General features: G+C 58.2%; 1 protein-coding gene and 1 long non-coding RNA gene across 2 annotated transcripts; one reads left to right on the top strand and one right to left on the bottom strand.

The window, feature by feature from the left end:
- Positions 1-1,290, top strand: LOC123254199. Its single transcript, XR_006506659.1, has 4 exons — positions 1-57; positions 159-274; positions 359-447; positions 673-1,290. It is a non-coding gene; the product is annotated as an uncharacterized LOC123254199 (long non-coding RNA).
- A 2,339-nt stretch (positions 1,291-3,629) lies between these two features.
- LOC123254198 (ubiquitin-like modifier-activating enzyme 1) lies at positions 3,630-10,504 on the bottom strand. Its single transcript, XM_044683256.1, has 25 exons — positions 9,797-10,504; positions 9,638-9,696; positions 9,373-9,541; positions 9,145-9,279; positions 8,673-8,779; positions 8,420-8,510; positions 8,189-8,321; positions 8,008-8,105; positions 7,707-7,853; positions 7,420-7,596; positions 7,137-7,241; positions 6,976-7,056; positions 6,691-6,846; positions 6,437-6,602; positions 6,143-6,339; positions 5,971-6,035; positions 5,679-5,874; positions 5,507-5,581; positions 5,153-5,342; positions 4,927-5,015; positions 4,700-4,792; positions 4,411-4,602; positions 4,207-4,308; positions 3,999-4,099; positions 3,630-3,886 (listed from the first exon to the last, which is right to left on the bottom strand). The coding sequence occupies exons 1-25, from the start codon at positions 9,911-9,913 to the stop codon at positions 3,751-3,753; spliced, it is 3,177 nt and encodes a 1,058-aa protein (XP_044539191.1). The 5' UTR covers positions 9,914-10,504; the 3' UTR covers positions 3,630-3,750.
- Between the last annotated feature and the right edge of the window lie 29 nt (positions 10,505-10,533).

Here is a 10,533-nt window from a genome sequence, read left to right as displayed (position 1 = left end):
CTCCTACACCAAGTTCTCCCGTGAGAAGCTGGACACACTAGTCGAGTTCCCTATCCGGTCAGTGGCAAGGCCGCCGAGGAGGGTGGGAGGGTGGGCGAGGCGAGGTGCCTGGGGGCAGAGAGCTTACCCAGGCTTCCTTCCTGCCCTCCCCCTGCCAGGGACCTTGATTTCTCAGAGTTTCTCATCAAACCAAGGAGCGAGGCTGACCCAGCTCCCTGCAAATACGACCTCATCGCTGTCTCGAACCACTATGGAGGCCTGCGTGATGGGCATTGTATGTGGGACCCTGGGGTGGGGCCACGAAGGGGCTCCATGAGGGCACACCCCAGGCTCAGCAAAGAAACTCTGTTGCTTTCAGATACAACATTTGCCCGGAACAAGGACAGTGGTCAGTGGCATTACTTTGATGACAGCAGCGTCTCCCCCGTGTCTGAGAGCCAGATTGAGGTGGGCAGCTGTGGCGAGACTCCAGCCCATCGTCGCGTGCCTGTGTGTGTGTGTGTGCCTGTGTGCGTGTGCCTGTGTGCCTGTGTGCGTGTGGTTGTCTGCATTTGTGTCGGCCATCAGTGCAGGTCTTGTCTGGGCGGCGTGCTCGCTCGCTCGCTCGCTCGCTCGCTCGCTCGCTCACTCTGACCCCACCAATCGCTCCCTCTTCTCGTTCACCCCTCACAGTCCAAGGCGGCCTATGTTCTATTCTATCAGCGGCAGGACAAGGTGCATCGGTCCCCAACCCGGCCTGGCCTGACCAACACGGTCTCCACACCCCCTAGCGATGGCCCAGGCCCTTGTCCCCGGGTCGAGCCCATGGACATGGACTGAAGGAGGGGGAAACTGAGGGGGGGTGAGCACCATCCTGTCCCCCTCCTCGTTCCCACAGATCACCAGCACCCACTGCCCTGGACCATCTCAGGTACTGCTCCCCAGGGCTTCCCTCTAGCCCTCTTTCCCTGGCCCCGGGGACCCCCAGCCATGGCCGCTGCCCCCTCCCGTCCCTGGGCTCACCCCTTCCTCCATGGGCAGCCACTCAAGTGCCTGCCCCACTCCTAGTCAGAGCAATAAGTCCTGGCCTCCCTCCACCGTCCTTCCCCCCTCCCCCCCTCCCCAATCCCCCTCGAGATGTTTCTCTTTTTTTGTAATTTATGGTTCACTGCCCACTGGGGGCAGCCAGGGCTGGGTCTTCCGGGTGGGGGAGAAGGTCTAAGCCAGTGAATACAGATTGTATTTTATTATTGAAGCCCTCCCCCTGCTGTCTGGTGCCCGTTGTACATAAAAGCCCATGTTTCACCTGGAGTTCATTCTTGTGGCACGTTGCTGTGGGGCGCAGGGCACAAGTGAAGAGAGCCTTCACTGAGCTCACGTGGAAGGAGGGAGGGAGGGAGGGAGGGAGGGACAAACAAACAGCATTCACCCTTGGGAGAGGAGAGGTCTTCGAGCCACTTTTCAAATTGGGCGGGTCCATTGCTCCTTGGAATTCTGGGAACCAGTGTAGGCGGCACTTTGACTTGTTAAGGAAATTAAGTTAAAGAAATGGAGGCCTGGCGAGGGTGCAGAGCACCTCACCCTGGGGGAGGCTCCGAGATTCCCTGTTCCTCCAACTCCTTCTTCGCCCCTCAGATAGTCTCAGAAAGGCCCTCCCCAGCTTCTCAAAGCCCCTGGCACCTCAGGCCAGCTCGGCTGCCTCCCACTCTTCCTGTCCCTAGACCAGGGGTCGGCAGAAGCCATAAAGTCCATTTTTGTTCAGGCGCCGTTACAGCAGCGCGCCCTGTGAGCGCTGTACGGCTCTCGCGAAATCCCATTTTAAAAAAGGTGGCGTTTATGGCTCTCGCGGCCCAAAAGGTTGCCGGCCCCTGGCCTAGACCCTCCCAAGCATCATTCCCCAGACTGCTCAGCCCACCTCTGGTCATTCTCCCCAGAGACCCTCCAGCAACTTTTGACTCCCACCCAACTAGTACTATCACTCTCCCCATGCCAGCAGACGAGCTGGGCAGAGAGCTCAAGGTCACCCGATCCGGACCCCGGAGAGCGTGCCTGGATTTGAATTTGGCTCTGCCCTGCTGGGACTAAGGTGTCATCGAATGGGGAGGTAGGCCTGTGGCCTGGCAATCTAGTGCCCTTCTTCAGGGCTTTTTCTGCCTCAAACCCTCATTTTGTGTTCTCCAGCCCAGCCCTCTGGCTACACTGACTTGAATCAAAGCAGCTTTTGCTCCTTGGTTTTGGCTTCCTCACAAAACCCACCAGGGCCGTCTTGTTGGGCACCCTGCCCCAGCCAGAGTCCCTGGGTGGCTTTATTTTCGGCCTTCGGATTCTCAGGCTCTCCGATAGTGGGGTGTGTGTGTGTGTGTGTGTGTGTGTGTGTGTGTGTGTGTGTGTGTGTGTGTGTGTGTGTGNGTGTGTGTGTGTGTGTGTGTGTGTGTGTGTGTGTGTGTGTGTGTGTGTGTGTGTGTGCGCGCGCGCGCTCTACGGGAGCTGCACACACTCAGAAAACTGCTTTGAGACGAGGGTGACCAAGGCAAAGGTCACGCCTGGCTCTTGCCACCTCTGCTCTCCTCTGGACACTGGGACCAGGGGCCACTGTTGTCCGTGGGAATGAGGGGGGGGGGGGAGGCTGGCCCCAGACTCCTGTGATTGGCTGAGCCAGCTTCCGCTGCCTAGCAACAGGGCTGACGCCTCTGCAAGAGCACTAGGGCCCAGCTTGGGCTCAACCCTTGGTGGCAACCTTCATTGAAGCCATTCCTGGCCTCTTCCTGTTCCCCTGCTGAACCTTCACCTCTGAGAGACTTTGGAATTGGGGCCCTTCGAGTCCTCGTCTGAATCCCTTCCTTTCTCCAATTTGGTCCCCGCTTCTTACATTCTTTCAGGTCCCGGGGCATTGGCTCCTCAACTGGGGTGTGGCATAGCTAGTGATGGAGAAGGGGCCAGTAAGGGGCTGGTGTCTCAGGGAAGACATTCCCATGAGATGGGCTGTCCCGGAGATCCCCGAGGAGGGCCTGTGCCACCATCTACGACCATGACCACTCGAGGGAGCGGGACTCCGTTACTTGGCTGGGACCTTCCCATTCTCTGTCCCTGTGACGGTAGCCGGCAGTTGTTCCAAAAGCTGACAACAACCCACTTTCTCTCCTTCCCCCCTCCCTGACTGGCTTCCGTGAAAAAAGCCTCCGGGGAAAAGAAACTCCCATGTCAGTCACATCCCAAAGCCTGTGTATCATGTGTGCTTCGCCAGTGGGCCGGGCCATTCCGTGATTGGTGAAAGTGCACCCACGGGTGACGGAGATGGCGAAGCCCCAGCCAGGCTCGCCTCTGTCTGACAGAGACCCTGCAGGCTCTCTACTAAGCTGGGCCCCTCGAGACCACTCCACAATGTGGCCTTCCCGGGCCATCGGGGAGTAGAGGGGGATGAAGTGGGCGGCACGTATATACAGCGTGAAGATCTTGACATCCCCGAGTGAGTGCACCCCGCCCCGGCTTCTCATGCTACTTTGCCAGTCAGGTAGTGAACTCTCTTCCGACCGAGTGATATCCTAGCAGGAAGTACTCTTGTCACTAAAGGAAGCCAAGGAGGAATCACTGGGGAGATTTGGAGCGCCCCCCCCCCGCCCCCCCCAGCCACACACACAGCAGCCCTGGCCTTTGGTTTCCGTCAATAACTTTATTCCGGGGTCAGTACAAAGTCATGCCCTCCAGTGCCCTAGGCAAAGGGGGTGGGGTGGGGGGTCCCAGCCCCCCAGAGGGGGAGGCCCAGGAGAGGGGTCAGCGGATGGCGTAGCGCACGTAGGGTACCTCCACGTCCTCGCCACTGTCGTCATTACAGCACAGCTCCAGTACCAAAGCTTGCACGTGGCGGCCCAGCTTTCTCTTTGACACCCTGCTCACGATCTCAGTCATCCTGTGAGGGGAGTCCAAGGAAGATGGCGGTGAAGGCCAAGTCAACCCAAGGACTTGGGCCCAACCCTCCCTGCCACTTCCCATGGCAGGTCACAGGCCACAGGAACACTCACGGTTGGTCCAGCCGCTCCTTGAGCTTAGCAGCTGGCATGAAGAAAGAGTAGAGCATGGACACACCCTGGGACAGCATTGTGATCTCCAGCTTGTGCTCTGTCTGTGAGGAAACCACTCCGTGGTCAGAGGGGCCAACTTCCCCCACCACCCCTGCCACCCCGCAAGCCCCATAGCCTCCCCCTTTCCCTTTCTCCCCACCCCTGGCACCTTGAAGTAGTCCAAGAATTGCTTGAGGGTCATCTCCTCGCCCCCAGGGTGCAGTCCCTTGACCTCAAAACGATCCCACAGTGTCCACTCATGGTCATAGTACTGTGAACAACAGAGGCCAAAGCACCCTGTCAGTCCTGGTTCCCTGGCTGGCCCAGGGCCGCCTCTGCCCCTTCTCAGACACCTGGAAGTCTCCCCTCTGACCTTGTGACGGGGTGCCGCGATGGGCTCCGAGAAGCCAAAGAATGGCAGGGCAAGGTTGAGAAAGCCGTTCTTGTAGGCCTCAAGCCGCTGGTGGCCCTGCACTACCTTGTACAGCTCCAGGCACACAAGACCAACCACAGCCGCAGTGGTCGTGGCGATGGCCGGGATGATTTTCCCAGCGATCAGCTTGCTCTGTGGACACAAAGAGCCCCATCCCCTGTGGTGTCACGACATGCATGTGGCTGCGAAGGAGGGGAAGCAGTTGGGCGGGCAGGGCAGGGCCTCTCACCTTGTGCCGGTCGGCAGGGGGAATGTCATAGTTCTCAGCCCTGAGGTTGGAGGCCGCCACGATGAAATCCATGTGGAAGTTATTGTCATCGTCCTAGCAGGAGGAGCAAGGAAGGCAGGCTTGAGTCCTTGGGGAGCTTCCCCAAACATGGCCACCTACCCCAAGGGAGGCAGAGGGGGCGGGGGGAGAGAGACACACACACGCGCGCGAGCGCGATGCCCCAGTACCTTCTCAAAATCAATGGGATACATCTTAAATCCAGACAGCTTCTCTGGGCTCGGTAGCGTGGCTTTCAGTTCTTCTAGCCGGCTGTCATCTGTGGCCCCGGCAGAAAGAAGGGGCACAAGGAAGAAGACCAGGTTGAGGACAAAGGCTCCAGAGAATGAGGGCAGACCAGGTAAGAGGGAAGAGAGAAGGCCTGGGGCCTGGGGCCCGAGGGGAGCCAGCACTTACCAACAGAAGTGTTGGCACTCTGTAGCTCCTGGTCAGAGACGTGGATCTTGACGCCAGACTTGGGAGTAAATTCTGGGATGTGCACAGTTTGGAGAAGTGTGGCCACAGCCGCTCTGTCCCGAGAGCCCACCAGCCCATACGTCTGTGCAAACAGGTTGGCAGCCGCCATGATGTAATCCAGATGCAGGGGCTGCAAGAAGGCAGATTGAGGGAGAGATCCCAAGGCTCCCCATACTTACTCTATGGCCTCTTCATTTCTCCAATGGAAGCAGCCAGTGGCGTTCTCTGACTACGGCTGGGCCCCCTTCCCGCAGATTCTCCCCTCTGGTACTGGCATAGGGAGAAGGCACTCACATTGTGGACATCGAAGGTGAGGGGATGAGGACATCGTTTGGGTCCAGACCAGAAAGGGGCACCAGAGCTTGTCAGCTGGCAGAGAAATTAAGCAAGTAGGGAGGGCATCACCGGGAGGTCTTGGGAGATGTACGCCACCTCCCAGAATCCCCACTCAGGTTTTCGGAGTTACCTGCTCAGGAGGGAAGTTGTGCAAGAGTTGACGGATGTTGTTGGCATACTGGGCGTGCCAGTGGAGGCAGGCCCAGGCCACGCAGTCAGCCCAGCTACGGGGACGCTGTAGCACCAAACTCCGTTGCACGGCCTCCAGCACCTCCAGGGGCTGTGTCCCTGCCAGTCGCAGTGTTCGCTCCACGAACTTTGGGTCTCTGTGGGTGTGGGGGAGGCGGCTGGTGGGTTAGGAGTGGGAGCTAGCACAAGGATTCAGGGCCAGAGAGGTGGGGAAAGGGCCTGGTGCCACTTACGTGAGGTACTGATTGACGCTCTCTGCTGGCTGCTTGAAGAGGCCTTCAAACTCATCCCGGGCCCACTGTGTGGGGATCGAGGTACAATCTGGTTGTTTGGGGGGGGGGGGGGGCGCTGGGGACCAAGTGCCATTCCTCCCGCACCTCCCCAGCCTGGATCCATGCCTCCTACCTGCAGCGTGTGCTCAATGGCATTGGGGAAGTTCTTGAGGGTACAGATGGGGATTGATTTTTCTGGAGGGTCTTGGCTCGAACTATAGGACTCGGTGAGGAAAGGGATCACCACCTGGACGTTGCCCTTGGTCCCCAGGGTTCCCGACTCCAGCAGAGGCTTCCGGTAGTACACGCAGCGACGGTCCATATACATGCCTGGGCGAAGGAAAGATGCGAGTTAGTTCCAAGGTGGGGAGGGGGAACAGGGGACCCCCGCCATGCCATTAGCTCCCGGCTTGACACACGCACGTACGTGCATCGACGTTGTCCAAGGCATTGGTCACACCATCCAGGGCCTGGAAGAAGTCATCGTCATAAATCCGCTCAGTGTCAGGCCCCACACGGTTCTGGTGACTCGTCACGTGCATCTGTGGATTCATTTGGCGAACGGCGGCAGCTGCCGTGTCAGACTTGAGCTTCTACAGATAGACACACGAGATCAAATCCTTGAGCAGTCAGCCCGCTGCCACCCACACGTCACCCACAGGGGAGCCCAAGGATCTTCACCGTGACATCCCAGGGCCGGAAGAGGAATTGCCGGTTGAGGTTGGACTTCTCGATAGTGTCCATGTCTGTGACAATGACCTCTCCGCCGTCCCCACAGCCCAGGCCAATCATGGCGAAGTTCTTGAGCAGCTCACAGCCAATGGCCCCTGCCCCGACCTGCAAACAGAAGGGCTTGTCAACTGGAAGACTAGGACCCTGTACAGGAGAGGTGAGGCCTCCTTGGCTAAAAAGTGGACAAGATGAACACTGAAGCCACAAGACAGGGATGGGCCCAGGTTTACTCACCAGGAAGTACCTCTGCTTGCCAAGCTTCTCCTGCAGATGGGAGCCAAACACAGCCACTTGCCCATCATACCGTGTCTGCCGCTGCAGGAGAGAGCAGGTCAGAAGGGAGAGCGAGCCCCAGAGATCACCCCACTCTGTTCTCGGTGCCAAAAAGGACCTACCGGCCGGCAATTGTCTTCTGTCAGGGCCTCTCTGTCCTCTGGCAGACACTCCAGAGCATCGAAGTAAAGCCACTGCATGATGGGCATGAACTTTCCCGAGCAAGCCTGGTGGGAAGTGCAGAATTGGACCCAAGGGCTTTGCTCAGTCTAGCCCAACGAGGGAGGACAAATCCCCAGAAACTGAGGCAGCAGAAGGACTGCTTGGCACACGGACCCAAGGCATCTCCATCTCCTCCCCCACCCCGCCACAACGGTCAATACTGGAGCCTTTTACCCAACTTGCCTTCATAACTTCTTGGGCAGCCAGGCCCCCAATGAACGCATTGACAGGGGCCAGGTCTCCAGCTGCCATGTAGGCCAACTGCCGCACCAGCTCTTCGTCCAGGTCTTCCTGCAGTAGTCCAGATGAGGCGGCTTCCTTAATCCCTTGTGCCAGGCTGACCATCTCAGCTGCATCCGACTAGCAAGGAGGAGGATGGGCAGTAAGCGGGGTGTCCCGAAGACCCCAACGATAGAAGGCCTGGGGGCCACCACCTACCCCCGGGCCAGGCCCGGAAAAGGGTGACGCACCTGATTCTGAGGGTGGGGCAGCCGCCCTCGCTGGCTACAGAACTGGTGCAGGGCCTGAAAGGCCACGTGGAGGTGGGCAGGCCGAGAAAACTTGGCAAAATCCGTCATCACAAATTCTGGCTCAGCCAGGGATACGGGTAGTGATTTCTGGAGGGAAGGTCAAGCCAGGAAAGAAGGAAACGAGCATCTAAGTGCCTCCCATGTGCCAGGCATTATATAAGCTCATCGGGTTCTGACACAGCGATGCTCAGTCTCTCATGGCACCAACCCTCCGCCCACCACCTGCCCTAGAGAGACTCACAAAGCTGATCTTCTTGGGTACTTTGACCTGGGTGACGATCCCACCACGGATGTAGTCAGAGAATCTGGCTGTGTCACAGATGCTGAAGGTGTACGGACCTGGAGGGCCAGACCAGTCACCCAAAGGCAAACAGCACAGCAACCCCTCTGCTCACCCCTCTGCGGGCAACCATCTTGCTCACCTAGGACCCTGATCTCCACAGGTGATATGCCATTGAGCTCACTCATGCCTTGCACCTCAGTGAAAGTGACAAAGTCGCCACTTTCAAAGCCATGCCGGGCCTCGTCCAGGCAGGTGACCACACCGGGATTGTCCTGAGGGAGCCACAGAGCAGGCAGAGTGTGACGGGGAGGGAGATCGAGGTCTGGAGCCTACCCAGCCCAGGTGGGGATTTCAGAAACCAGCGCCTCACCTTGGTCACCATGGAGACCATGGCGCTAAGTGGCTGCTCCCCATTGGCATCTGTCAGAATCATCTCCTCCCCAAAGTCACAGAACAGCTGGCTGTGGGAAAAGCAGCAGAGAGCCCACACAGCCCTCAACTTCTGCGCCCAAGCAGGGACCCGGCCATGTCGCTCAGCCTTTCCTTCCCTTTTCCCAAGCAGTCCTCGTGGGCCCTGCCACCACAGGATGCACTACAGAGCCACGATGCCAGGACAGACTTACCCAAAGAGGCCCCGGGTGTCTGCCACCACCAGCTTGATACCATGACCGTGGCAGAACTGGCCTACACGCAACTGCTCCTCCAGGGGAGAGTTGGTGAGGACAACAACCTGTGCATGAGGAAAGGCTGCCTTAGGGAAGTCATGGGCTTCCGTGGAGGGAGGATTCAGGGCTGCCAGACGGGAACTGGGAGGGAATCGGAGCGGCTCATCCATCTCTAGTGGAAAGTGACTTCGCTCTGAAGTCAGATGAAGTGGGAAAAATGCTCTGCTACCTACTCCCCCCCTTCGACTCCCTGGCCTCGGGCTTCATGGCAGCCAATCCCTAAAGTCAGGAACCACCTAGCCAAAGCTCTTCTGTTTTCAAGAGTGAGGGAGAGACAAAGCACCTTGCCTTGGTCAAGGCCACTGAGGAAAGGGGTAAAGAAAGACAACCGGGCAAGGACCAAGATTCAGAGACAAGGGCGCAGAGGTACCTGGAAGCTGCTGAGGAAGTCCTCAGTGAGAGGCCCTGTGTAGGAACAGACGGGAACATAGGCATTGAGCTCAGCCAGACGGGGTTGTGAAACCTCTGCCCGGTTCTTGCCCACATCTTCTTCGCGAAGATAGAACTAAGTGTTGGAAGAAGGGAAAGGGTGAATGACTGGGATCTGGGGGTGGGGGGGAGGAGGAGGAAATGTGCCACGGAGATAGGTTGAGGTTACCTGGGAAGAGAGATCAGCCCACTGGGCAGCACCCTGATCATGTAGGGTAACAGCCTTGACCCCACCAAGGATGATGTTCTTGGCAATCTCAACTCCCAGGCCCCGGAGACCAGATACTAGGACACTAGAGGTCTGAAGTCGCTTCATGGCATCGTGACCCAGTACATACCTGACGAGGAGATAAGAGAAAGGTCTCAGCTAGGTGACTCTAGAGAGCAGCCCCATGTCTGACACCCGAGCCCCCGCCCCATAGCTCCAGCCTCACAGCTGCCTGGAGTACAGGCCCTCGTCGATATCTGCCTCATTCCCGTTCTTGGCCATTCCCTATGGACGAAGGAAGAGACAAAGGGATACACGGGGTGAGGTGAGGCTGACCCAAGCCCCAGCATCCACCGTGCACTTTGGCTCAGTGCTGAACACTCACGTTGGCAGGTGCAGTGGGTGCGTCAGAGGGAACAGGGTGGGCAGGAGAGCAGTTAGAACCTGGTTTTGGATCAGGCCCGGACACGCGACGCTTCTTGGACAGCGGCGAGCTGGACATCTGGAAGTGCCACAAATGAGGGTTGTCGGAATTGGCTCAGAGAGAGGGAGGACTCGGGGAAAGAAACGCAACAGTGACCCAGACACGAAGGGGCAGAGAGGAAGGAGTCTCGGGTAGACGGTCCCATTGAGAACCAGCTAGTACGAATCAAAACACCTGGGAAGAGAAGTCCTCCCAGGAATGGGTGCAGCAATAAGTCTGAAGAAAAGGATCCATGCCAAAGTAGCCCAGGATGTTGGGGGAAAGTCAAGAGCTGATCGCTGGGGGGGAGGGGAGGTTGCCTCTCCACAGAGATGGCCTGACCGGTAGGAGGACATCTTTAAGCAGGCCTAGGGATGAAGTCAGTGGCAAGACCTCTCTGGGTGGGAGGACCGGAAGAGCTCTGATCAGGCCAAGGGGGCACATGACATTTATTGGGGAAAGGGAATAACTTCGAGTCAGCCCAGGCAGCCATCTGCCCAGCTAGGTGGTAGTGGCCAAGTCGACAGAGGGCAGGAGAGAACATCACCAAATTGGGGAGGAGGGGGGCGCGACTGCCATTGGCCTGCCTATCTTTCCTGTGGGGCTCTTCTACTACTCCCTGGTGGTGGTCGAAGAGGTTCCAAACTACAAGGAGGGAA

Source organism: Gracilinanus agilis, unplaced genomic scaffold (genome assembly GCF_016433145.1).
Source record: "Gracilinanus agilis isolate LMUSP501 unplaced genomic scaffold, AgileGrace unplaced_scaffold17356, whole genome shotgun sequence".
Classification (NCBI taxonomy): Eukaryota; Metazoa; Chordata; class Mammalia; order Didelphimorphia; family Didelphidae; genus Gracilinanus; species Gracilinanus agilis.
Note: the sequence above shows the minus strand (reverse complement) of the source record. Positions and strands in the feature narration are given on the sequence as shown.

Coding starts and splice junctions, on each gene's coding strand:
- LOC123254198 (XM_044683256.1), bottom strand. CDS start 9,913: ATGTCCAGCTCGCCGCTGTCCAAGAAGCGTCGCGTGTCCGGGCCTGAT. Junction 5,343..5,506: donor TCACCTTCGATGTCCACAAT/GTGAGTGCCTTC, acceptor GCCTTCTTGCAG/CCCCTGCATCTGGATTACAT. Junction 5,016..5,152: donor GAGTGCCAACACTTCTGTTG/GTAAGTGCTGGC, acceptor CCGGGGCCACAG/ATGACAGCCGGCTAGAAGAA.